The 27,594-nt window shown below is 37.2% G+C and overlaps 1 protein-coding gene across 7 annotated transcripts in view; it reads left to right on the top strand.

Moving 5' to 3' along the window:
* The window catches only part of ORC3 (origin recognition complex subunit 3), a 69,338-nt gene that overhangs the window by 18,266 nt on the left and 23,478 nt on the right, over positions 1-27,594 (top strand). For 6 of the 7 annotated variants that reach the window (XR_003512627.1, XM_027551425.1, XM_027551424.1 and 3 more), the window contains exons 7-13: positions 704-837; positions 2,482-2,641; positions 3,888-4,001; positions 12,455-12,588; positions 13,022-13,085; positions 25,215-25,331; positions 26,174-26,253. Coding sequence is in view for 6 of the 7 variants with exons in the window: in XM_027551425.1 (XP_027407226.1) it covers positions 704-837; positions 2,482-2,641; positions 3,888-4,001; positions 12,455-12,588; positions 13,022-13,085; positions 25,215-25,331; positions 26,174-26,253 (803 nt within the window). In the remaining variant the exon portion in view is untranslated. The remainder of the gene's footprint in view (positions 1-703; positions 838-2,481; positions 2,642-3,887; positions 4,002-12,454; positions 12,589-13,021; positions 13,086-25,214; positions 25,332-26,173; positions 26,254-27,594) is intronic. The other variant, XM_027551426.1, reaches the window with a different exon arrangement.

The following is a 27,594-nucleotide window of genomic DNA, read 5'->3' as shown; positions in this document are numbered from 1 at the left end:
AACTGCACCATAAAAACCACAGTCTTAGTTTATGATGCTGTTGTAGCCAGATAGTATGGGAAAAGTTACTGAAGTCACATTTTCTGCTGAATGTATTTGCTGAAGTCATCATAAATGAAGTTTGTTTTGCTTTATATAGAGATTAAACTGATTCTAATGCTTACCAGAATATGTTAATTTGATCCAAAGTTTGTTTCTGGAAATCAGATACTGCCTGAGATTTAGGTCAGAAATCTTTAAAAGTTGGGATTGGATCAGATGATATTTAATATGTTTTTCAACTTGAAATTTCACAGTAGTGGAACAGCAAGTAGTGTTACTCATTACAGTTTTTAATTAGAAACACTGGTTCTCCCCTTAAAGCAAAATATAACATTCTATGAACAGAAAAATCAATTTTATAGAAAATATTGCCTTCTCCCCATGCTTTTCCTGTCATTTTCTCAAATAGAAGAAAATATAAATATTTCATATGAGTTATAGATTTTATGAATTTTTTTCTTCTTGGTTATTATTCCCATGTCAGACACAGAATGATTCTGCTAATAACTCTTGGAATGAATTTCTCTTTATTTTGTGGGAGAAATAAAAGAAATAATGTTACTGTGAAATATGAAGAACAATATATCAACTTGTGGCATTATAGCATTGTTTGGGTGGTAAAGCTTACTTTTAACTCTTTCTTTCCACCACGGCTCGAAAGAAGACAGACCCCAAAATGCCAAGAAAAAAGAGAACTTCTTCCAGCCAGTGGCAGTCTCCTCCTGTTGTGCTTATCCTAAAGGATATGGAAAGCTTCACCACAAAAGTACTCCAAGATTTTATAATTATCAGCAGGTAGATGGTGTATCTTCTGGCTTTTTCACAAAATTTTTTATTAAGAAGACATATAATTTTTAACTCAAAAAACAACCTTTTGCAGAGAAAATGCATAGCAGTTTAATCTTCATTTTGATGCTAAAAGATTGAAACCAGGATGGTTTCAAAGTGTTTATAAAATTGAATGTTTAAAACCACCTATCAGATTTTCATGTGCTTTTTGATCCCAAAATTAGACTCAAAAGATAAGTTAGCCAGTTTTTAATTAGAATGATAAAGCAGAATGAAATGTAGTTTCTCTCCCAAGGTTGTCTGTTTCTTATTTGCCCACTAGACAGATAAGCTACTCCAGGTTGAGCTATTCTTCTTGTGTCTTATTTTCTGATGCCTATCCACTTAGAAGGTCTGAGTTACATATGTCTCTACTGAGCAAGAAATTTTTTAAAAATAACATTATTTTATATGGATTCCTAATGAGAAACAACTTGTATGACCTTACCTGAACTTCAAGACAATCCTGTGAGACTTGAAATTAAAATAAATAACCCTATTTAAAAACCCAGTGACATGCTTTTCTCATGGTACATTTTTTTTATGTAATTTATATTGGCATCTTCTGTATGTTAACTTGCTTAATAGTTATGGCTACATTTGCCTAAACCTATATTGTGTGAGAATCTACTAATATTAATACAATTCTTACTTTGATAGTCCTTCCCCGCCCCCATTTGAAACTAAGATTTCCAGATTCTTAAGACTTCTCTTAATGTTGACATTGAACAGATTTAACATGCTGAAAAAATGCACAGTACAGAATAGTGATATAAAAGCTATACTTTTTGGAACTCAGACTTGTGACTGCTTTTACTATTGAAAGTAAGAAAGAAAAACTTAAGCAGTAATAGAGTGCAAGTACTTTATACTATGAAAGTAGACCTGCATACCGGTAGAATACTGAGAAGCAGTACCTATTATGAGGGAACAAACAAAATCATCCGCCACAATACAGAGGGCTCTGATCTGCAGTAGCTCTAAGGAATATTGCTGCTTTAGTCTGTGGAAGTCATTTGTGTTCATACTGGTAATGCTAAGAATAAATCATGTTCAGTAAGTTTGAGTTAAGAATGCAGGGAAAGGATGTAACATTTTAAAATTATGTCCATTAAAAATATCTTACATGTTTTTAAGAAAATTTTCCTAAAGCTTAGCTATTATGGCGGGATTGACATAGTGTGGAGAAATGTCCATAAATTAGTGAGCTTCGTGTGACTGAACTGTTAGGCTAGATGTCTAACCATGAGGAAGACTGTAGGTATGGCTCAAACTTTGGATGAGAGTTTGAATAGTATCTGACACTTCTTTTAACACTGATTTTGTATAACCTAAGAGGGAAGCACTCGGCCTTTCTGGACCACCATGTTCTTATTGCTAATCTATTAAATAGATTGATTTCAGAGCTAAAATGTCCGGGAAATAGCTAATTCTGTGCTGCCGTAACAGAGGAAAATGAGTGACCTAACACTTTTTATTATTTAGAATGATCTTCCTTAGCATTGTGTTATAAAGTAGGCATTAAACAAAGGTTGTCTTATTTTAAAATATGATGTATTGAAATATATTTGCTAAAGACTTTGAATTTTTGTAACTTCCTTTGAAAACCAGTCAACATCTACATGAATTTCCACTAATACTCATTTTTGGAATTGCTACATCTCCTGTTGTCATCCATCGGCTGCTTCCTCATGCAGTATCATCTCTATTGTGTATAGAACTGTTCCAGTCTTTGTCTTGTAAGGAGCACCTGACTACAGTACTTGATAAGGTAAAAAGAAAAAATTGTACCAGTGCAATAGGATGAAAAGAAAACTTCCAAGAATAGACTATAAATATAAACGTTAGTGATAAATTTCTGGATCTCTCGCTATGATATTGTATATGTTCCTACACATATTTTTGTACTTTTATTTATTTTATAATGTATAGTTTGGCCTTTTCACTTAAAATATAAGCTTTATGGAAAAAGTAATCATATCTTTCTATATCTACCTACCTATTAACCCTATTAACTAGTCATTACTCAATGGAAAATTACAGGTTTTTTAAATAAATTTTTACAAAATTTAATGACTCCCTAGTAACTAGCAATGTTTTGACACTACATTTTATGTTAAATGATTTGGAGTTTTTATGGACTCTTTCCTGTCATGCTGCTCATGACAAAAAGTAAGTACTAAGGTATTCCCGGACCTTAGCTCTGTGTTTCTACCTAAGTGGAAATACTCTACTTTAGTATTGACCTTCTGTGAATTGTTGCTGAACTCAGCTCCTTGAAGATGTGCTTTGTACTGCTGTGTAATTTAAACTAATAATGACATTCCACTTATTTAATAATCACTTTGACATTTTTTCCCTTTAAAGGTGGTATCCATTGACAGCTGGAAATTTTTCCAGCTACAGTATTTAAAGTTGCTTAGTTGTGACCAAATTCAGTTGGCCTTCTGTAACTCTGCTTCAGTTTGAAAAGCCTAGTATGACTTCATTTTCAGATTTTAAATCTTCAGTGTAGCCACTGAAAATTAGCTGAGTGATACAAATTTACCAATTTAATATTTTTTAAATAGACACCTCTTAATTTTAGGTTTCTCATTCAATAGTACATAATGCGTTACTCTTCATTACTGTGCATAGATGAAAAAGAAATCTTATCAAATAATAAAAATTGCCACAGCCTACAGCTTCTTCAGTGACTTCTAATGGGAGAAAAGAGATTGTATAGATGATATTTTTTGATAGAATTTAATAGAACTTTTACAAATTAGGAATCGAATGAAGGATGATGAACATCTTTGATTTGAAGATGTAGAATGAATAGCTACTTGTGTTGTTGTTACTGTTTTATAAATTATTTTAAAGTTTTGGTTGATATTTGTCCTACAAAAAATCTAGCTACTGGTATAGCTTTCATAGGTACTGTGTTATAGTATTATTTTTTGCCTCATTATTTACTTGATGTTTATGATGAGTCAAGACTAACGGAGTATGTCCTGCCTTCCTTTTCTCTCTTTCAGCTTCTTCTTACAACTCAGTTTCCATTTAAGCTAAGTGAAAAAGTGTTGCAGATTCTGACCAACATCTTTTTATATCATGATTTCTCAATTCAAAACTTTATAAAAGGACTTCAGGTAAGAAGACACTAGTAGGTTTGAAAGTTCACAAGCTGATTCTAAATAAATTTGTGTGTTATTTCAGACTGACTTTTGAATGTGATAATTAGACATTTTAAATGACAAGATCTGGATAAGTAAATTCAAGTTATATTATTCTGTGTTCAATGAATCCTTTGCTATCTTGCATCAAAATGTAGAAAATATGTTAATTCAAATATTAAAACTTGAAAAGACCTCTCTCCTTTCCAGTGATTCTTAACCATTTGGTGGGGGAGGAGGGGAGGACTTAACTTTTTGAGAATCTGATGAGCACTAATGGGCTTTTCTACCCGAGAAATGATATATATAAAGGGTCATCAAAGTTTTTCTTTAAAGGGCTATATATTAAATATCTTTGGCTTTGCATGATACATGTGGTCTCTGTTGAATGTCTTATTTTTTAAACATAACCATATTGGGACTTCCCTGATAGTCCAGCGGTTAAGAATCTGCCTTGCAGTGCAGATGTGGGTTTTATCCCTGGTTGGGGAACTTAGATCCCACCTGGGAGCAACTAAGCCCACACACTGTAGAGAGCCAGTGTGCTGCAACTGGAGAGTCCATGCATCTCAACGGAAGATCCCGCATGGTACAAAGAAGATTCCACATGCCACAACTGAGACCCCACATAGTCAAATAAATACATTTTTAAAACAATCCTTTTAAGGTATAAAAAATGATTCATAGTTCCTGCTGCTGCTGCTGCTGCTAAGTTGCTTCAGTCGTGTCTGACTCTGTGCGACCGCCATAGACGGCAGCCCACCAGGCTCCCCCGTGCCTGGGATTCTCCAGGCAAGAACACTGGAGTGGGTTGCCATGTCCTTCTCCATGCATGAAAGTGAAAAGGTGAAAGTGAACTCACTCAGTCTTGTCTGACTCCTAACAATCCTATGGACTGCAGCCTACCAGGCTCCTCTGTCCATAGAATTTTCCAGGCAAGAGTACTGGAGTGGGGTGCCATTGCCTTCTCTGTCATAGTTCCTGAGTCATATAAAAATTGGCTATAGACTGTAGCTTGCAGTGCCCTGCACATGTGTTTGTGTTCATTTTATTTATTCCTGTATACTGTGAATGCATTTTCACTAAGGTTTCATAACTTGCCAGAAGAAAATTAATGAACCTAGTCTAAATAACACCTAATCTAAAAACGGACCCCATTCCCAGTAATTTCAAAGTTAATAATACTTCCTTCTCTTGGCAATTACCTAAAATACCTTAACAAAGTGTAATTGTTGTGAACCCATGCTATTTGTCAAGTTCATTAAAACCTATGTATTAGTAATCTTTAGCCCAAGAGTACAGTAGGATATTTCATGTTCATGTAGTGCCTTGAAGATTACAAATTATTTCTTTTCTCTTATGTATTCTTCTTTTACATTAAACACAATAGTGTTTTATTACATAAGAGTATTAGCTCTTATGGCAAATATGTGTCTTGTTTTTTCAACTTTGACTTTGTAAAAAGAGTATTTTAAAGCAAGAAAATATTATTTACCTTAGTGAAAAGAAAGTAAAAGTCGCTCAGTTAAGTTCAGTTCAGTCACTCAGTCGTGTCTGACTCTTTGTGACCCCATGAATCGCAGCACTCCAGGCCTCTCTGTTCATCACCACCTCCCGGAGTTTACTCAAACTCATGTCCATCAAGTCAGTGATGCCATCCAGCCATCTCATCCTCTGTTGTCCCCTTCTCCTCCTGCCCCCAATCCCTCCAAGCATCAGGGTCTTTTCCAATGAGTCAACTCTTCGCATGAGGTAGCCAAAGTATTGGAGTTTCAGCTTTAGCATCAGTCCTTCCAATGAACACCCAGGACTGGTCTCCTTTAGATGGACTGGTTAGATCTCCTTGGAGTCCAAGGGACTCTCAAGAGTCTTCTCCAGCACCACATTCAAAAGCATCAATTCTTCAGCGCTCAGCTTTCTTCACAGTCCAACTCTCACATCCATACATGATCACTGGAAAAACCATAGACTTGACTAGACGGACCTTTGTTGGCAAAGTAATATCTCTCTGCTTTTGAATATGCTATCTAGGTTGGTCATAACTTTCCTTCCAAGGAGTAAGGGTCTTTTAATTTCATGGCTGCAGTCAACATCTGCAGTGGTTTTGGAGCCCCAAAAAATAAAGTCTGACACTGTTTCCACTGTTTCCCCATCTATTTCCCATGAAGTGGTGGAACCAGATGCCATGATCGTAAGTTTTCTGAATGTTGAGCTTTAAGCCAACTTTTTCACTCTCCTCTTTCACTTTCATCAAGAGGCTTTTTAGTTCCTCTTCACTTTCTGCCATAAGGGTGGTGTCATCTGCATATCTGAGGTTATTGATATTTCTCTCTGCAATGTTGATTCCAGCTTGTGCTTCTTCCAGCCCAGTGTTTCTCATGATGTACCCTGCACATAAGCAGGTGACAGTATACAGCCTTGACATACTCCTTTTCCTATTTGGAACCAGTCTGTTGTTCCATGCACAGTTCTAACTGTTGCTTCCTGACCTGCATACAGGTTTCTCAAGAGGCAGATCAGGTGGTCTGGTATTCCCATCTCTTGAAGAATTTTCCACAGTTTGATCCACACAGTCAAAGGCTTTGGCATAGTTATAAAGCAGAAAGAGATGTTTTTCTGGAACTCTCTTGCTTTTTCAGTTATCCAGCGGATGTCGACAATTTGATCTCTGGTTCCTCTGCCCTTTCTAAAACCAGCTTGAACATCTGGAAGTTCACAGTTCACATATTGCTGAAGCCTGGCTTGGAGAATTTTGAGCATTTACTAGCGTGTGAGATGAGTGCAATTGTGCGGTAGTTTGGGCATTCTTTGGCATTGCCATTCTTTGGGGTTGGATGAAAACTGACGTTTTCCAGTCCTGTGGCCACTGCTGAGTTTTCCAAATTTGCGGGCGTATTGAGTGCAGCACTTTCATAGCATCAGCTTTCAGGATTTGAAATAGCTCAACTGGAATTCCATGACCTCCACTAGCTTTGTTCGTAGTGATGCTTTCTAAGGCCCACTTGACTTCACATTCCAAGATATGTGGCTCTAGGTGAGTGATCACACCATCATGATTATCTGGGTCGTGAAGCTCTTTTTTGTACAATTCTTTGTATTCTTGCCACCTCTTCTTAATATCTTCTGCTTCTGTTAGGTCCATACTATTTCTGTCCTTTATCGAGCCCATCTTTGCATGAAATGTTCCCTTGGTATCTCTAATTTTCTTGAAGCGATCTCTGGTCTTTGCCATTCTGTTGTTTTCCTCTATTTCTTTGCATTGATCGCTAAGGAAGGCTTTCTTATCTCCTTGCTATTCTTTGGAACTCTGCATTCAGATGCTTATATCTTTCGTTTGCTTTTCGCTTCTTTTCTTTTCACAGCTATTTGTAAGGCCTCCCCAGACAGCCATTTTGCTTTTTTGCATTTCTTTTCCATGGGAATGGTCTTGATCCCTGTCTCCTGTACAGTGTCACAAACCTCTGTCCATAGTTCAGGCATTCTATCTATCAGATCTAGTCCCTTAAATCTGTTTCTCACTTCCACTGTATAATCATAAGGGATTTGATTTAGGTCATACCTGAATGGTCTAGTGGTTTTCCCGACTTTCTTCAATTTAAGTCTGAATTTGGCAATAAGGAGTTCATGATCTGAGCCACAGTCAGCTCCCAGTCTTGTTTTTGCTGACTGTATACCAAGCTTCTGCATCTTTGGCTGCAAAGAATATAATCAATCTGATTTCTGTGTTGACCATCTCGTGATGTCCATGTGTAGAGTCTTCTCTTGTGTTGTTGGAAGAGGGTGTTTGCTATGAGCAGTGCATTCTCTTGGCAAAACTCTATTAGCCTTTGCCCTACTTCATTCCATATTCCAAGGCCAAATTTGCCTGTTACTGCAGGTGTTTCTTGACTTCCTACTTTTGTGTTCCAGTCCCCTATAATGAAAAGGACATCTTTTTTGGGTGTTAGTTCTAAAAGGTCTTGTAGGTCTTCATAGAACCGTTCAACTTCAGCTTCTTCAGCGTTACTGGTTGGGGCATAGGTTGGATCACCGTGACATTAAATGGTTTGCCTTGGAAACGAACAGAGATCATTCTGTCGTTCTTGAGATTGAATCCCAGTTCTGCATTTCGGACTCTCTTGTTGACCGTGATGGCTACTCCATTTCTTCTAAGGGATTCCTGTCTACAATAGTAGATATAATGGTCATCTGAGTTAAATTGACCCATTCCAGTCCATTTAGAAAGTTGCTCAGTTGTCTCCAGCTCTTTCCAACCCTATGGACTCCAGAGTCCATGGAATTCTCCAGACCAGAATACTGGAGTGGGTAGCCTTTCCCTTCTCCAGGGCATCTTCCCAACCCAGGGATCAAACCCAGGTCTCCTGCATTGCAGGTGGATTCTTTACCAGTTTAGCCACCAGGGAAGTGGTGAAATTGAGATATAACAACTTTCTAATTTTACTTCTCTCATTCATTTCATTTCATTCATTTGTTTATTTACTTCATAAGTGTTTATGGAGAATCTAAGTCAAGCACTGGGCTAAGCCCTGAAGATACAGAGGACAAAGAAATCTCTGTCTTCAAATTGCTTATTCTTTACTGAAGGAGGCAGAAAAGTAGAACTGCAGCTCTTGAATAGTCAGTGCTACTAGAGAAACATGCTTGGGGATTCCATAGAGAACAGAAGTGTATCCTAAGGAACAGGAGCTTGCTGGGTCAAAGTTGGAAAGGTGACAGTAGACGGAGAGAGCTCCGTTGGAGGGGTACTACTTCCCTGGTGGCTCTGATGGTAAAGAACTCACGTGCAATGCAGGAGACCCAGGTTTGATCCCTGGGTTAGAAAGATCTCCTGGAGAAGGAAATGTTTACCCACTCCAGTAATTATTGCCTGGAGAATCGCGTGGACAGAGGAGCCTGGCAGGCTACAGTCCATGGTTTGCAAAGAGTTGGACACAACTAAGCATAACATAGTAGTCTAGACAAGTTAGGAGAAGGGCTATACTAAGGTAGTGATGGTGAGACTAGGGAGAAGGAGACAGATTCGAAGATGAGACAGAATCTTGTGGCTGATGGGATATGTAGGAGAGGAGCATCTTACATACACACAGGTTCTAGCTTAGCAGATGGTTTGGAGTTCGGTACCCTTTATTAAGTGTATGTGTTAAAATAAAGCCAAGAACCCGTTTGTCAGAAAAGGATGTTTCTTTCTATGTATGGTAAATTTAGGGCACTTTGGATATAAAAATTTGTACCCAAGAGAAAGATCTGGACTAGAACACTTAGGATTTATCATTGAAAGGTAGGTGGTTGAAGCTGTGTCATAGAAATGAAGTATCACCTAGAAGAGTGAGGAAAGGACTAAGAGCAGACCCCTAAGGCAAGCTTACTATAAGAGTGAGCAACAGAAAAGGAGACTAGAAACAGTAAGGAAAGCCAACAGGAGAATATTTGACTGAAGTCAAAGGAAAAGGAAATATAAACTGTATGCTGCTGCTGCTGCTAAGTCACTTCAGTCGTGTCCAACTCTGTGCGACCCCATAGACGGCAGCCCACCAGGCTTCCCCGTCCCTGGGATTCTCCAGGCAAGAACACTGGAGTGGGTTGCCATTTCTTTCTCCAATGCATGAAAGTGAAAAGTGAAAGTGAAGTTGCTCAGTCGTGTCTGACTCTAGCGACCCCATGGACTGCAGCCTACCAGGCTCCTCCGTCCATGGGATTTTCCAGGCAAAAGTACTGGAGTGGGGTGCCATTGCCTTCTCCGATAAACTGTATGCGCACATACAATTGAGAAAGTGGGTGGAAAAAAAAATCCATATTAGGGCTTTCCTGGTGGTCCAGTGGTTGAGAACCCACCTGCCAATGCTAGGGACACGAATTTGGTCCCTGGTTGGGGAAGATGCCACGAGAGCATTAAGCCCCCATGCTGCAACTACTGAAACCTGTGTGCCTAGTGCCTGTGTTTGCAACAGGAGAAGCTGCCGTAGTGAGACGCCTGCACATGACAACTAGAGAATAGCCCCACTCACTGCAACTAGGGAAAGTCTGTGCAGCAGTGAAGACCCAACGCAGCCAAAAATAGAAATAAATGAGTGTGAATAAAGATTATTTGTTAATAATTAAAATATTAACCAGGTTACTTAATCTTTCTGGGTCTCAGTTTTCTCATCTGTAACATGAAGGGATCTGATTAGATGATTTTTTAGGTTCCTGATTATTTATGTTATTATTTATGTTAGGTACTGTATTAAGTATTAACATTGCTCCATTGATATGTATTATCATCTCCAGTTTTGCACTTGAGAAAGAGACTTAGATTAAGTAGCTTGGCCAGGATCAGACAGCAGAATCTCAATACCCCATTTGTCCAGTTTTCCTAATCATCAGTTGTTCCATTGCTCAGTCGTGTTTTACTCTTTGTGACCCCATGGACTGCAGCACGCCAGGTCTCCCTGTCCTTCACCATCTCCTGGAGCTTGCTCAGACCTCATGTCCATGGAATTGGTTATGCCATCCAACCATCTCGTCCTCTGTAGTCTCCTTCTCCTCCTGCTTTCAATCTTTCCCAGCATCAGGGTCTTTTCTAATGAGTCAGCTCTTTGCATCAGGTGGCCAAAGTATTGGAGCTTCAGCATAAGTCCTTCCAATGAAATTCAGGATTGATTTCCTTTAGTATTGACTGGTTTGATCTAGGGACTCTCAAGAGTCTTCTCCAACACAATTCAAAAGCATCAGTTCTTAAGCGCTCAGCCTTCTTTATGGTCCAGCTCTCACCTCCATACCTGACTCCTGGAAAAACCATAGGCTTGACTATATGGACCTTTGTCAACAAGTAATGTCTCTGCTTTTTAGTACGCTGTCTAGGTTTGTCATAGCTTTTCTTCCAAGCAGCAAGTGTCTGCAGTCACCATCTGCAGTGATTTTGGAGCCCAAGAAAATAAAGTCTGTCACTGTTTTCACTGTTTCCCCATCTGTTTGCCTTGAAATGATGGGACTGGATGCCATGGTTTTCATGTTTTGAATATTTAAAATATAGTTCTTTGAATGTAAATTTTAGTCATCAGTGGGAAATACTATGTGTAAGTCTTTATTTCTGTAGAAGGTGCAATAGGGCATATAATCACTATATGTTTAAGTCCTTCCCTCATTAGGTAGATGTAACCAGCTTGTTAATTGACCCAAATATTGACAACACACTTGAACTAAATAGCTGAGTATTACTGGGTTCTTGTTTTATCTACAGCTGTCCTCCAACTCAGGTGACTTAGTTCCAGCCCTCCTCCCCAGCAAGTCCTATATTGTGTTTGGTTTTTACTTTTCTCATGTTTAAAAAGTAGTATTAACATTGAAATAAATATAATCACATTAATATAACTATATAAGCAAGGAAGAAGACTATGTTAGTATGTGGAACGATAACGTAGTACTTGGCATGAACAGTCTCTTTCTATTTTGTACTTGTTTCCAACTTAGGCTGCCCCTTTGCTTTATAGCCCTATACCTCCTGTAGAGTGGACTGTTTTGGAGGATTTGCTTTAGTCTTGGATATTTGGTCTTCAGCTCTACAGGCTCAAAAATTCATTATCGGTTTATGCATGAAAGGTCAAGCTCAAACACCTTAAGACTAATATATAGGCTAGCATGTTAATTTATTAATTTGTGGTGGGGACTACTGTTTTCCAGTGACCAGAATTTGTTTTCTTCACTATTTAGGGAGCTCTCTCTTTGGTACAAGGTACCTAGAAAAACCAAACTGGTCATGAGAAGCTTGCTTAGAGTCAGGAGTTTTTAACATGTGCGTAGTCTTGTAAAATACATCTTACGAGTTATGGTAGAAGCTGGAAAATCAGTCCCCCTTGTACTGGAGAGACCACAGAACTCTAGTTACTGGACTATACGTATATACCAAATATGTGCCGTCTTTTCCTCCATGACAAAACTGAGTTTTAAAAGATACACTTTCTTTGGACATGCCTCATTTTTCGTTATTTATTTATTTTTTTAGTCAGTAAGCAAAGTTCTGCTATTGTAGCATTTTTGTTTATTTAGCAGACCAGTTTTTATACTGATTTTAGGTTGGTATTTTCTTAGGAATATTTGAGCATCTGTTAGACTGTTAGATCACACCACAGTCACACCTCCATCACAACTATTGTTATTGTAAATGAGTAGCTTCTGCGGATAGCTGATCTATCCACTTATGGTCGTTTCTTTCAGTTTATACTTCAGAGATTACAATTTTCTGACCTTGTCCGCAAAATTGGAGCCCTAAAATACTCTAGGTATATAGCCAGTTATGCATTGTTTGTAGTTTTATTGTGACATTATTAAATATATCAGTGCCATAAATACTTTCGCTGTTTAAAAAAAAAAACCTTGATATTGAGCAGACACGGGGCAAGAGATTTACTGTCAAATACAGCAAATATATTTAATCTTCACTTTTCTTTCAGCTTTCTCTATTAGAACATTTCTATTCCCAGCCGCTCAGTGTTCTGTGCTGTAATCTCCCAGAAGCCAAGAGAAGAATACGTTTTTTATCAGCTAATCAATGTGAAAACATCCGACGTCTTCCATCATTTAGAAGGTAAAAAGAGAAGTACATATTTAGTATATCTTGTAAAAGAGTTGGGGCAAAATAAGGGATCTCAGAGCCAGTTAATTTTGAAGTGGGTAAAGGAAAAAGAACTTTTTTATTTAGAGCAAAATACTTTTGTTTTTAATTGAGACATTTGGCATAAAGAAAAATATTTTTGCAGGAGGGCATAATTTTCAGTATTGTTAGTTACTTTTTATAAGTAACATTTCCTGTTTGTGGAGTTTATGACCTTCGTTTAATATTAGACCCCTAGACTAAGAAATGAACCTGATTTAAGGACTTGACCATGACTTGGATTTATTTTTGAAAAGAAATAAAAGAATGTGGCCACCAGTCTAGGTAGTTCTTCATTTCTGTATGCTATTCAAGTATTTAAATTTTTCATTCTCTGTTTTTGTGTATACGGTGGTAAAAATTTTAGGTATGTGGAAAAGCAGTCTTCAGAAAAGCAAGTCGCACTGTTGACCAGTGACAAATTTTTGAAGGTAGGAATATGGATATATTTGTTGCTGTTTTATTCTTTTTTTTTCCCTTCATGAAGAAGAATATGCACAAAAAATTTACCGAGTTTATTTTTAAATAACTATACACTCTAACATGCTTTGCATAGTGAAGTATTAGATCTTGATAATCCTATAGAAATGTGATTGTTAAAGTTGATGTAAAACCTCAGTTCTAGAGGAAGACTTTTTTTTTTTTTTTAATCAAGAAGGAAAAGCTAGAACATGAGGTTTCTCCTGTGGTCTGTTTTGGAAACACTTGCAGATCTCAACTTTCTTTTCCACTTAGTGGTTTTGGAATCTGTAGGTGGTCTCATTTTAATGTTCTTATAAGGGCTGTCAGAAATAGAAGCCATTCAACTTAGGGCCCCACTGCTAAGTGGATACTGATTTGATTTGGAAAAAAAAATCATTACATATTGATAATATAAGTGCCAGGAAATACGTAATGAGCTTAGAAAATTATGAGTTAACTATACAGCATGGGGAATATCAAAAGAGGGAGTTGTTTTCTTTCTTAAATAAGTAATTCTTGGACATGGTACATAATTCAAAGATAAAGATAATATACAGTGAAAAGGCTCCCTCCCACCTTAGTCCTCTACTACCCACTTACCCTCCCTGGATATAGCCAGTGTTGCTAGTTTCTTATGTATTAGTCTTTAGATATTTTCCACATATACAAGTAACAAGTAATTATATATATTTTGAAGGTTTATTCCCCTGTCTTACAGAAGATAAATACATACACTATTTTGTATTTTGTTTTGTTTTCTTAATCTTGGAAATCATTTTATATCACTACTAAAGAGTGGCATTGTATTATTTTTTAGATTAACTTTCTTTATTGTGATGCAGTTGATATACATAAGTTTCAGGTGTACATCTTACAGCGATTTATAATTTTAAAGGCTACACTCCACTTACAGTTGTAAAATATTGGCCATATTCCCTGTTGTACAATATATCCTTGTAGCTTATTTATTTTATACATTGTAGTTTGCACCTCTTAATCACATTCCCCTAACCCTTCCTTCTCTCTACTGGTAACCATATCTGTGAGTCTGTTTCTTTTTTGTAACATTCACTAGTTTATTTTTTAGATTCTACGTATAAGTGATACGTAGTATTTGTCTGACATATTTCCCTTAGCATAATACCCTATAAGTGCATCCATGTTGCAAATGGTAAAAGTTTCATTGTTTTTTGTGGCTGAGTAGTATTCTACTGTATATGTAGTCCCACATCTTTTATCTATTCATCTGTTGATGGACACTTAGGTTAAACATTGAGTGCATGTATCATTTCAAATTAGTAGTTTGGGATTTTTTTCAGATACATATCAAGAAGTGGAATTGCTAGGTCATATAGTAGTTCTGTTTTTAGCTTCCTGAGAAACCTCCATACTGTTTTCCACATTGTCTGAACCAATTTACATTCCCCTCAACACTGTACGAGAGTGTCCTTTCCTCCACATCCTTGCCAGCATTTGTCATTTGTGTTCCTTTTGATGATAGCCATTCCGATAGGTGTGAGGTGCTATCTCATTGTGGTTTTGATTTGCATTTCCTGGTTGATTAGTGTTGAGAATCTTCATGTGACTTTTGGCTGTCTGCATTTACTCTTTGGAAAAATGACTCTTCAGTTCTGCCCATTTTTTAATCAGGTTGTTTGTCTTTTTTTGAAGTTGAGTTGTATGAACTGTTTATATATGTTGGATATTAATCCCTTATCAGTAGTATCATTTGTAAATATTGATTCCCATTCAGTAAGTTGTCTTTTCGTCTTGTTGGTTTTCTTTGCTTTGCAAAAGCTTTAAGTTTAATTTAGGTCCCATTTGTTTATTTTTTTGTTTTTGTTTCCTTTGCCTTAGGAGACAGAGCCAAGCAAATACTACTACGATTTATGTCAGAGTGTTCTGCCTGTTTTCTTCTAAGAGTTTTGTGGTTTTCAGTCTTATATTTAGGTCTTTAATTCATTTTGAGCTTATTTTTATATTTAGTGTTATAGAATGTTCTAATTTTATTCTTTTACACATAGCTATAAGAGTGGCATCATATTTTATTGAATGAATGTACCTTCATGTATTTAACAAGTCCCTTACAATTAGAATGTGTGATGTCACACTTATTTTCAGACTCTTTATACCTTTTTAAGGAAAATGTTTATTAGAAAATTGTAGTAAAATTAAGATGAGATTGAAGTTAAGCCCTAGCACTCTGTGGGTTTTACTGATACAAACTATTTTCAAAGTTTTTTTAATTGGAGGATAATTGCTTTATAATGTTATGGTGGTCTCTGCCATACATCAATGTGAATCAGTCATAATTATATGTATTAATATATCCCTTCCCTCTTAAGCCTCCCTCCCCTGCCACTCCACCCATCTAGGTTGTCACAAAGTACCAGGTTGGGCTCCCTATGTATTAAATTTTGAATAAAAGAATATTAGTTCCTGGAGGGCATGTGTTATATATAGGTAAAGACTAATTTACCTCCTTTTAAAAAACTCTCAAAAAATATTGAGAATGGCTTCTTTTTGATGTTGTTCAGCTATAGTTTACATATGTAATTACAATGCAAAATGGCTTTTATCAAACATTATTTCTGATGCAGAATCCACACTAGGCCATAATATAAAATCACTTCTAGATTGGATTTAATAATCATTTTAATAAAGTCTGTAATCTTTTCAGAGCAGTATAGGAAGTCTTCAGACACTAAAGTAGGTTATTTCAATATAGAGGAAATTTAAGAACCAGTGGGAAAGGATGTGTGCATGTTATTGAGTTTTTTGAGATTAGACGACTTAGCTCTATTGAGTCAGTGAGTTTCCAAGTGTATTTCCAGCTAGAAGTTTCTGTCAGGAGTGTACTTTCAGAGGTCAAGAAGAGATTTTTAAAGAGTACCTTTAACCATTGAGATGACAAAAGGAGAGAATGTCTAGGCTGGCCTGTTGCAGAAATTTGCTGTGTTCAATGGCTCAGTAATGTCTGACTCTTTGCTATCTCATGGACTGCAGCACTCCAGGCTTCCCTGTCCTTCACTGTCTCCCTGAGTTTGCTCAGACTCATGTCCATTGAGTCACTGATGCCATCCAACCATCTCATCCTCTGTTGCCCCTTCTCCTCCTGCCCTCAATCTTTCCCTGCATATTGGTCTTTTCCAGTGAGTCAGTTCTTCACATCAGGTGGCCAAAGGACTGGAGCTTCAGCTTGAGCATCAGTCCTTCCAATGAATATTCAGAGTTAATTTCCTTTGATCTCCTTGCTGTCCAAGGGACTTTCAAGAGTCTTCTCCAGCAGCATAATTGGAAGCATCAGTTCTTCAGCATTCAGCGTTCTCTATGATCCAGCTCTTGTGTCCATACATGACTTCTGGAAAAACCATAGCTTCAACTACACGGACCTTTTGTTGGCAAAAATTATATCTCTGCTTTTTAATATGCTGTTCAGGTTTGTCATAGCTTTCCTTCCAAGGAGCAAGTATCTTTTAATTTCATGGCTGCATTCACCATCCACAGTGATTTTGGAGCCCAGGAAAATAAAATCTGTCACTGTTTCCACTTTTTCCCCATCTATTTGCCATGAAGTGATGAGACCGGATGCCATGATCTTCGTTTTTTGAATGTTGAGTTTTAAGCCAGGTTTTTCACTCTCCTCTTTATTAGAGTGGTATCATCTGCATATCTGAGGTTGTTGATATTTCTCCTGGCATTCCTAATTCCAGCTTGTGATTTATACAACCCTGCATTTTACATGATGTACTCTGCCTGTAAGTTAAATAAGCAGGGTGGCAGTAAACAGCCTTGGCATACTCCTTTCCCAATTTTGAACCTGTTCATTATAGTCTAATATTAACTTTGCTTTTCAGTAACATTGTGTATTTTCTAAGCATTTATTTATACTGTGCTCAGCTTTCAGACCTGTTTGTTATCATCTTTGCCATATTCATTTTCGGATTGCATTTTTAATCATTTAGAGGTGTATTTTCTTGGGACTTACATAGTAAGAAATATGAAGGAGCAACAAAGATTTGCACCTTTAACCTGAAAAAATTTTATGTTGGCTACCTGCTGAATTCAAGGAACAGAAGTTATCTCTGAAAAATTAATGTGTTGGTTTTTCTAGTTTAGACCAAAAATATCTTTTAATATTTTATTCTTATTATAATGCTTTTCTTTTTATCTTTTTATAGTTTAGGTTTAAAATTCGTGATAATTTTATATGTATTTTTCTACAATAAAAAAAAATTGGAAAGAAATGCCAGATGATAATCAATAATATGGTACTGCATGATACAGGGGATGATTCATCTCGGAAATCTTGTGTTTGAACTCCAGCTGCTCAGTAGCCTTGTGTACTTAAGGAAATCACTTACCCTGTTTAAGCCTTAATATCCTTGTCTCTGAATTTAGATAATCCCTAGTAATGATTTCTCCATAGCGTTAGTGTTAATCAAAGTCTATTCAGCAAATGAGAGTGAGTTTAAAACAAATAGAACAATAAAACTTTTATAAATGTAAATCAGAAATAGTTACTATTGATTTTTTTACCATGATAAAAATAAAGATATAAATTAAATATACTGTTTTATATATTCTATAACATATATACAAAGTGTATATAATACTCTGTTATATAGTCATATAGAGTATATAGTTATATAGACTTACCTCCTATTAGTTTTGTGCTCATTTTCTACATTTATATTTCTGAGACATAGATCTCAAAGTGTAATCTAGTGAAATTTATATTCTTTATATCAAGATTGTTTCTGCCCTAAAAATCTACTGGCTGTCTACTCTGATGAACTAAGTGACTGCTCGAGACCTTAGCATATATCAGAATCACTCGGAGCACTTGTAAAATGCAGGTATCTAGGCTCCATCTCCAGAGTTTCTGATTGTGTAGCCCTGTGCTCTGCCCCAAGAATTTGCATTTCTAGAAGGGTCCCAGGCAGTGCTGATGCTGCTGATTTGGAGGCCATTCTTTGAGAACCACTGACATAGACGACTCCCTAGAAGAAAACATCATTTATTGTCTCCCTTTACCTTGTTTTCTTAAGTGTAGAAGTAAGCTAGTAAATGCCAGCCTAAACAAATGATTCATCTCAGTTGTCTTCTGATTGGACTCAAGATGTTAAAAAAAAAAAAAAAAAAGGCAAACAGAAAAATTCACTTCAACTCCCTTAAGATTATGGACCCTTAGTTTCATAGATAACTGCTTTAAAATTGTATACCAGCTTTGTATTTCATAAACTTTAGGAATGAGTTTTTTGAATGTACTTAAATCTAAAAATTTAGCTAACTCCATCATGTACATTTGTAGAAGATTTATTAAGAAGTTCAAACTAAGGTGAGACATTAGAAGGCCACATATAGTTGATGAAAGAGTCAAGATTCTGTGCATTTTCTCATTTCTGAGTAGTCTGTCCCTTGAGCAGTTGTACAGTGCAGCTGTGTACAATGCCTGGAAAGTATGCTCTCATAGCTAACAATTAGGTTCTTCTAAGTTTAAACAGAACAACCTTGTTCAAGCTCCCATTAATTCAAACTTCTGATGTCCCAATAGCTTTCAAAGCCTATAATAGAAGTTTAACAAATAATCTTTGACGTTTCTTTTAGAATGCTAAGGTTTTATTTACTTGTTCATTAAACAGATTAATAACTTTTCTTCTGCCTGGTTAAATCATTTAGATTCCTCATTGAAAGTTCATTTTAGTGTATAGGTTTAAATGAAATTAAATCAGGCAGTTTATTATGGTAAACAGCTATAGGATTTAAATGAAACAGCAGGAACAGTGGCTGGATATATTTTTACAGTGTTTTGTCCCAAAGTTTTGCTTTAGTAATCAAGCTTTCTTTATTTTTTTAACTTTAATCTTTAATTTATGAAACTCTATTTCATGAGAAATTGAGCTATCAGACATGTCTTAAACAGAACTTTCAAATTCACCATAATAGATAAAATTTTTACTCTTTCTTGTGCCTGAAATTTTGTTTGAAGTCAAATATTAAGGAGAATTTAGATTTTGGCCTCATATCATATTTGCATAATTTTTATCTGATAATAAAATAAACTAGTTTTTGATATACCGAAAAGATTTTTTTTTTAGTAAGTAGTGAAAAATTATCTTGCTTTCTATGAGGAAATGTTTTGGTGGCAGGAGAATATTAACAGCCTTTTCCAATTAGTAGTTTTTATGCCTGTCCCAGCACCATATCTAAGATTGCTGCTGCTGCTAAGTCGCTTCAGTCGTGTCCCACTCTGTGCGACCCCATAGATGGCAGCCCACCAGGCTTCCCCGTCCCTGGGATTCTCCAGGCAAGAACACTGGAGTGGGTTGCCATTTCCTTCTCCAATACATGAAAGTGAAAAGTGAAAGTGAAGTTACTCAGTCGTATCTGACTCTTAGTGACCCCATGGACTGCAGCCTACCAGGCTCCTCCGTCCATGGAATTTTCCAGGCAAGAGTACTGGAGTGGGGTGCCATTGCCTTCTCCAAGGCATGAAAGTGAAAAAATAAAGTGAAGTCGCTCAGTCATGTCTGACTCCTGATATAAATGCTAGGGTAGCAGTATGGAGGCTAAAGGGCTGAGAGAGACAAGAAGATTAGCACTCCTTCAACCCAGGGAGCTAGGAGAAAGCCATGGTTTGCTGTTCTCTAGGTAGCTGCCATGTGAGAAGTCAAGCCTAGGAATCATCTTCAGCTAAAATTTCTCTTTAATGAGAAAAATAACGCTTAGTTCTGTCAAGATGATAAATAAGAAAATGCTGTGTTCTTGGACAGCTGATGCATTTTAATCCTAAAATTTGCTTGTTTTACCAGCTTTCAGTGAGCAGGGAATTAATTGAAAGGAATAAGTTGCTTAAGTTTAGTCACTTTTACGTACTTTTATTTAGTTTTCTTGAGCTCACCCTTCACCCCATGCATGTAATTCTAGACACGAAAGTGATAAGTACTCTGGAAAGAAGAGAAATAAATGCAAGAACTAAGTATCATGGCACATATTATTCTACTAATCATGTTTTATTTACCTATGTATATGTATTTAAGTTTTACATAGTCATTGGCTTCTGTTAAAAAAAAAGTACCTAATCCTTAATGATGGGGAGACCTTGTCATGTGAGTAAACAGTAATGATTTTTGAATGAATGACAGACAGACATAATTTATGTGACTGGAGATAGCATATTTAAATGGCTGTATTACACATTGCCAGCACTCAATATGCCAGCACATTTGGAAAACTCTGCAGTGGCCACAGGACTGGAAAAGGTCAGTTTTCAAAGCAATGCCAAAGAATGCTCAAACTACCGCACAATTGCACTCATCTCACATGCTAGTAAAGTAATGCTCAAAATTCTCCAAGCCAGCCTTCAATAGTATGGTGTACTGTGAATTTCCACATGTTCAAGCTGGATTTAGAAAAGGCAGAGGAACCAGAGATCAAATTGCCAACATCCACTGGATCATGGAAAAAGCAGGAGAGTTCCAGAGAAACATCTATTTCTGCTTTGTTGACTATGCCAAAGCCTTTGACTGTGTGGGTCACAATAAACTGTGGAAAATTCTTCAAGAGATGGGAATACCAGACCACCTGACCTGCCTCTTGAGAAACCTGTATGCAGGTCAGGAAGCAACAGTTAGAACTGTGCATGGAACAACAGACTGGTTCCAGATAGGAAAAGGAGTATGTCAAGGCTGTATATTGTCACCCTGCTTATTTAATTTCTATGCAGAGTACATCATGAGGAATGCTGGGCTGGAAGAAGCACAAGCTGGAATCAAGATTGCAGGGAGAAATCTCAATAACCTCAGATATGCAGATGACACCACCCTTATGGCACAAAGTACAGAAGAACTAAAGAGCCTCTTGATGAAAGTGAAAGAGGAGAGTGAAAAAGTTGGCTTAAAGCTCAACATTCAGAAAACTAAAATAATGGCATCTGGTCCCATCATTTCATGGCAAATAGATGGGGAAACAGTGGAAACAGTGGCTGACTTTATTTTTCTGGGCTCCAAAATCACTGCATATGGTGACTGCAGCCATGAAATTAAAAGATGCTTACGCCTTGGAAGGAAAGTTATGACCAACCTAGACAGCATATTAAAAAACAGAGACATTACTTTGTCAACAAAGGTCTGTCTAGTCAAGGCTATGGTTTTTCCAGTGGTCATGTATGGATGTGAGAGTTGGACTATAAAGAAAGCTGAGCCCTAAAGAATCGATGCTTTTGAACTGTGGTGTTGGAGAAGAGAGAGAGTCTCTTGGACTGCAAGGAGATCCAACCAGTCCATCCTAAAGGAGATCAATCTTAGGTGTTCATTGGAAGGACTGTTGTTGAAGCTGAAACTCCAGTACTTTGGCTACCTGATGTGAAGAGCTGACCCATTTGAAAAGACCCTGATGCTGGGAAAGATTGAAGGCAGAAGGAGAAGGGGATGACAGAGGATGAGATGGTTGGATGACATCACCAACTCAATGGACATGAGTTTGGGTAAACTTCAGGAGTTGTTGATGGACAGGGACGCCTGGCGTGCTGCACTTCATGGGGTTGCAAAGAGTCGGACACGACTGAGCGACTGAACTGAGCACACATTGACTGGCAACTGACAGCTGGCTATCAGTGTGATTTTTTTAGGTCCATGGTGGTTTTATTTTTTTAATCTGAGCCAGCATTTACAAATAGAGAAATTTTATATCACAAATTCAGACTTTTGTCTTCTTTTGAAAAACTACTAAATCTGGCCCATATCAACAGGACAACAGTGGTTGATCTTTTTTTCCAGCAGTTACTCTTGCTGAGGAGAGAGGCTGCGTGTTGGCCTCTGTTCATTCATGTACTACTACATTCAACAAATGCTTCTTGAGTGCCTACTGTGGGCCAAGTATTAATCTAGTACAGGAGTAAACAAAACAAGCAAACCTCCCTGCCTTTGTGGAACTTACCTGCTATCAAAGTGAGTAGGTAAAACATCTTTGTGAGTAATAATTGCTAAGAAGAAAACAGTGAAAGAGAGAAAGGGAGTACTGGCAGTGTGCACAGGGAATGAAATTGAAACTTTAAATAAGAGCCTCATCAAGAAGGTGAGTTTTGAGTAAAGAGGAAGTTATAGAGCATCCCATACAGGAATCCAGAGGAAGAAAATTCTAAGCAGAGCCACAACAAGTGGAGAGGATGTGAGATTGGAACTTGTCTGTCATGTTTGGGGAAGAGCAAGGGGACTGTTTTTGCTGCTTTTCCTACAGCTCACTGTTTTCCCATATCTGTCTCAAAGATCAGTAGAGACCAAGAGGTCTTCTTTTAAGAACAGAAGAAAACATTTCTTTGGTAAACAATAAATATTTCTAGGCAGTGCATCTCTGTTGAAAAGACCATCCAAACACAGTTATGAAATTAAACTGTGGCAGCTATGACTGGTATGGAAAAGATTCCGGAGGAAAAATTTAATGAATAGAAAACAGGAGAACTATTTCAACAGGCTATGTTTCTGCATGAGCATGGTGTGATGCTGCTGTAATGTATTAAGAGGGAAATTTTCTCATGCATCAGGACCTCTTACAGGCTGAAGTATATGAAAATGTGTTCATACAGTGCTTTAGGAATTGTTGCCCTGCACATTTGCAGGTAGCTGTCGCAGTAAGACAAAGAACTTAGAGGACAGATTACATGAAAAAGTTAAATTAGTCATTGGTGATGTTTTCTGTTGCAGCTGATAAGCACACAGGTATAAATAACAGTGGAATCTTTCTTATATGGAGTAAGGTTCTGAAGTCAGCACATTAAGTCAGAGATTTTGGATGGTCAAAATTACTGTTGAAGATCCCTTAGAATGGTATAACAGATCTCTCAATTAGTCCAGTGTAGCCAGTTTTATTTCCAGTGTTGGAATAAGAACTCCCATATCCTCAGATGAAATAGTCTGCCATGTTATAGGAACAAAACAAAAGAAGACAAAATGTTTTTTAAAGGCTAGAATTCTAATCATCACAGGGATGTGAGGCACAGTGGAAAATGTGAAGGTACTAAGACTGTTTGGGAGAAAACATGTTTGTATCTTTCCTCTTCCACTTACTCCAGGGCATCTAGTTCCTGGAGTGTGCAACATTGCCCATACTGTGTCAAGTATTTCTTTTCTTTCCACATCCAAGTAAATTTAGTGACGATGTCATTCATTTCTACTGTATCACCCAGTTATTTGTATTTACAGTTAGTCCACAAAGCAAAAGTAAGAGGTAGTACATGAAGTACAGTTATTATTCAGTAATAGATTCCTTTTCCTTCAGAATATTGCCCCTGTTTACAAGCTGTTTACTCACATATCAAGGTAAGCCATTAGTGGCTTTATGCAGTCTCTATGTTATAGCTTACAGTGAAAATAGAAATTAAGTGTACTCTGACAGTGGCAGTTAAAATACCCTTTGTTGTGATAGAAGACCTAGATTTTTGAAATTACCAACTAACTCAAATACTGGTGGGAAAAAACTTTGATACTAAAAGCTTTTCTTTCATTTGCTCTATGCTTTCAGATAATGACTCAGATTGCTGACCAAGGAATTGATTTCTAAGTGAGTTAGAGTTCAGGAAAATATATCAGATTTGTTATATTAGATAGTTTAGATTTGTTTGAATTTATTGATATCTGGGGGCTTTCTGGGTAGCACAGCTGGTAAAGAATCTCTCTGCAATGCAGGAAACCCCAGTTCAATTCCTGGGTTGGGAAGAGCCCCTGGAGAAGGGCATGGCAACCCACTCCAGTAGTCTTGGGCTTCCTTGGTGGCTCAGATGATAAAAATCCACCTGCAGTGCGGGAGACCTGGGTTTGATCCTTGGGTTGGGAAGATCCCCTGGTGGAGGGCATGGCAACCCACTCCAGTATTCTTTTCTGGAGAATCCCCAGGGACAGAGGAACCTGGCAGGCTATAGTCTATGGGGTTGCAAAGAGTTGGACACAACTGAGTGACTAAATGCAGCACATTGATACCTGGAGGTGTTGTTTTCTGCATGGTTGACCACTGAAATATTGGGTATCTGCAGAATATTGCAGGAAAAAAGACAGTTCAGTACTTAAGGTTTTTTAATTTGACTTCTTATTGGAGAAAAAAATTTGAAGATGGTAGCACAGATCATAATCCTCTTAAGAAAATGTTACAGGAATAAGTGATAAAAGTATTTGAAGTATGAAAAATGCATGATAGGGTATAGTATTTTAAAATCCCTTTTAAAACATTTCATAAAGTTCTAGAAAACTCTCCTAATCATCACCCCTCCAAAGAAAAGCCTTTTGAAACTGATTTGTGAGATTAGTCATCCCATAGGTTTCTTAAGACTGCCTCCCATATCACACTTCTTAGATTCTAAATTATACAGCTTGTTGGCTTCAGGGTTCTAATTTTCAGTTTCACCCACTTAGTTGGTAAAGTGAACAAAACCAGTATTGGAGAATCTCAATGAAAAAGCAAAGATTTATCGTAGTCACCTGCATGTTTCTACTACAGTCTGTCCTTCCCTTTCAACACAACTTTAGTAGGACTATGAGAAAAGAGTACAGGGACTTCCCTGGTAGTCTAGTGGTTAAGACTCTGTGCTCCCAGTGCAGAGGGCATGGGTTTGATTCCAGGTCAGGGAACTGAGCTCCTATAATGCTGTGTGGTGTGGCTTAAAACATCATGGAACCACAGTAACCATTAATTACATTGGTACTGAGGGCTCTGATGATCTCCTCACCCCTCTAATGCCATGGAAGCTAGAGGATGATGGCCATCCCTTGCTGTGGTATACACCAGGTGACTGATGTGGGCAAGCGTCCAGCAGGTGCTCTTTTGCACACTTGTATTTTGGAGGGGCCAAGTCTTTGTGGCAGTGCTTTAGACAAGAGGAAATTAAATTAGTTACAAAATTAATTTAGTTTTGGTATGTATAAAATATCACCAGACTTGACACTAAATAAAAAGTATCCAACTGTTATCCTAGATTTTGTGTGCATGATGAATTCTCAGACTTAAGGTTAATTTGTAATTCTGAATCTTCTCTCATCAGTTTTCTGGAAATTAGATTTTATTATTCTACTAATTGCTGACTTACATATTTGTAATGACTTTTTTAGGAGGAAACACAATCATTACTAGAAAACCTGCATGTTTACCATAAAAATTACTTCCTGGTTTTGAGATGTCTTCATCAGTTCACCTCTTCTCTTCCCAAATACCCATTGGGTCGACAGGTAACCAGAACTTACTCATTTGGAATCTCTGATGTAGGAATGTTACTGGTTTTTCCCTTTGAGTTTACTAGCATTCAGGCCTCAGAATTTGCAATGGATCCACATCTTGCCGTGTATGCACAGTGTAAATCCATTCCAGCTGTACATGTTACTGGTAATTGAAACAGTATTTTTTGTTCTGATGGCCACAACTAGAAACAGCCATGTGAATCCAAGTGGTGGTGCTTTCCCTTCAGTGTGTTTGTGCTAAGTCATTTTAATTTATTCTCTTTAATACTTTGTCACTTATACTGAGAAAGCTGATCCTCCACTTTAGTGAAATAAAAAAGGAATCTGTTTGAGACTGCCTAATGGTTAACCGTGCATTATACCCAGAACTAAAGGAAAGTAGTGCTTTTGCTTCTTGCAGAATTATGCTCTGCTGGCGTTTGGGTCATAACATAAGCCTGTGAACCATCTGCAAGGGAACAATTCTGTATTCCTAAATCTTTGCATTCTTAACTCAGAGGTTGAGAGAACAAATATAAATGTAAGAATGACTTGTTTATTTTCTGCCATTAAACCTTCTTTTTAATAATCACATCATCATTTTAATAATTTTCTTATTGCAAAGTGACCAGTGATATCAGCCAATCCCAATAGGATCTCATTTTGCTCTCATGTGAATGATGTTTTATGTAAATGCCCAATCCATGTGATATGTGCCCTATCTATTGTCATTTACAGAAAATGGCTGTTTTAAAAAAAAAATTTTTTTTTACCTCATTTATGATTTTCCCAAACTAGTAATGTGCAAACTTAGATCATTTTTGGTCCCTCACAAGTATGCTGTTCACTTCCAGATCAGAGAGCTGTACTGCATGTGTTTAGAAAAGAACATATGGGATTCAGAGGAGTATGCATCAGTCTTGCAGCTGCTGAGGTAGTGTTTTTTTTTTTTTTTTTTTCCCCTTTTTTATCTACTCTAAGCCTGCCAATAAATAACACCTGCTTCCAGAACTCTGCCTGCCAAGGAGTTTCATAAGTAGCCACGTTGTAACTAATATTTGTATATATCTTGAATTTTATGTTTGTAGTTAATAGAAACCATTTCTTTGCTAGTCTTACCTTGTTTCTAAACTTTTGATTTTTTTTAAGTAAAATCAGTGTTTGCTTTGTGAATTGTTGATACCACACAGGAAGAACCTTGGTGCTGATCACTTCAGCTCAGCCAGCTTGCTGTTACGATAGGGAAGGTAGTCACAGCAAGCATGCTCACGTGGCTCCAGCCTGGTTGGGTTGAGGGGCGGCATCACTGAGTGAAGTGCATCCTGTGAAGGAGGCCACTGCTGACCCAGATGAGGAGTGGCTGCTGCTGGGCAGTGGTCTTGATACCTTCCCCAACCTGAGCTGACTCTGTCAGCATTAACATTGGCTAAGCTGTAAATTTTTTCTAGTATTATATGAATAAATAAGGTATCTTGGTGCTATTATCAGATATCAAAGATCACTTATTCCTGACAAATTTATCTTTTAAAGTTATAATTATTTGTTTTCTTTGGCTTTATGCCTTATATGTATGGTGACTTGTTAGTCTTTCATAAAAATAATGACCACTTGGGTAGTGAAAGAAGGAAATCCAAGTGTGAGTTGTTTTTGCACGCAGTCTTATAATTTTCCTCAGTGGATATAAATGTTCATATGAAAATATCATAAAGAAGTCCAAGAACTGAATATTTACTAAGCCTTGGCTTCCCCTGGGTCCACAAGAAAAGAACAGATGGGCACAGTAGGAGGAAAATTCACATTGAAAGCACTTTCAGTCCCGAGACTTAATAATACAAATGTTAGTTATCCAGCAGGTGCAGCTTAAGATAGGAAACTAATTTTATGCTATCTGGAAAAATAACTCCCCATGGAAACTAGATTGCCACTGAAAAGCTATGTTTTATTTCATTTTCTTTAAATGCCAATAAGAGATTTCCGTATATTTACATACTTCAACTGGAATGTTCCTGAGATTTCTTTTGTTTTCTATTCAAGTCAGCATACTTATCTCAAGCACCCAGTTGATTCTTGCTGGGTTTCCTCTTTAACCTTCATGATTAGCAATTGCCTTCCTTTTCCAGTTGGGTATTTCTAAATTCATAGATTTCTTTGTCAGGGAGAGTCAGGGATCAAGAATGCCAATTCTAAATAAGGGTAAGGAAATGTGAACAATGATAGTTATGGTATGCACTATTGGATAGTACTAATCAGAGATCATGAAGTCTTGCTGTGTCAG

The sequence above is a fragment of the Bos indicus x Bos taurus genome, chromosome 9 (assembly GCF_003369695.1).
Source record: "Bos indicus x Bos taurus breed Angus x Brahman F1 hybrid chromosome 9, Bos_hybrid_MaternalHap_v2.0, whole genome shotgun sequence".
NCBI classification, from domain to species: Eukaryota; Metazoa; Chordata; class Mammalia; order Artiodactyla; family Bovidae; genus Bos; species Bos indicus x Bos taurus.
The sequence above is the reverse complement of the archived record's forward strand: the minus strand, read 5'-3'. Positions and strand labels throughout refer to the sequence as shown.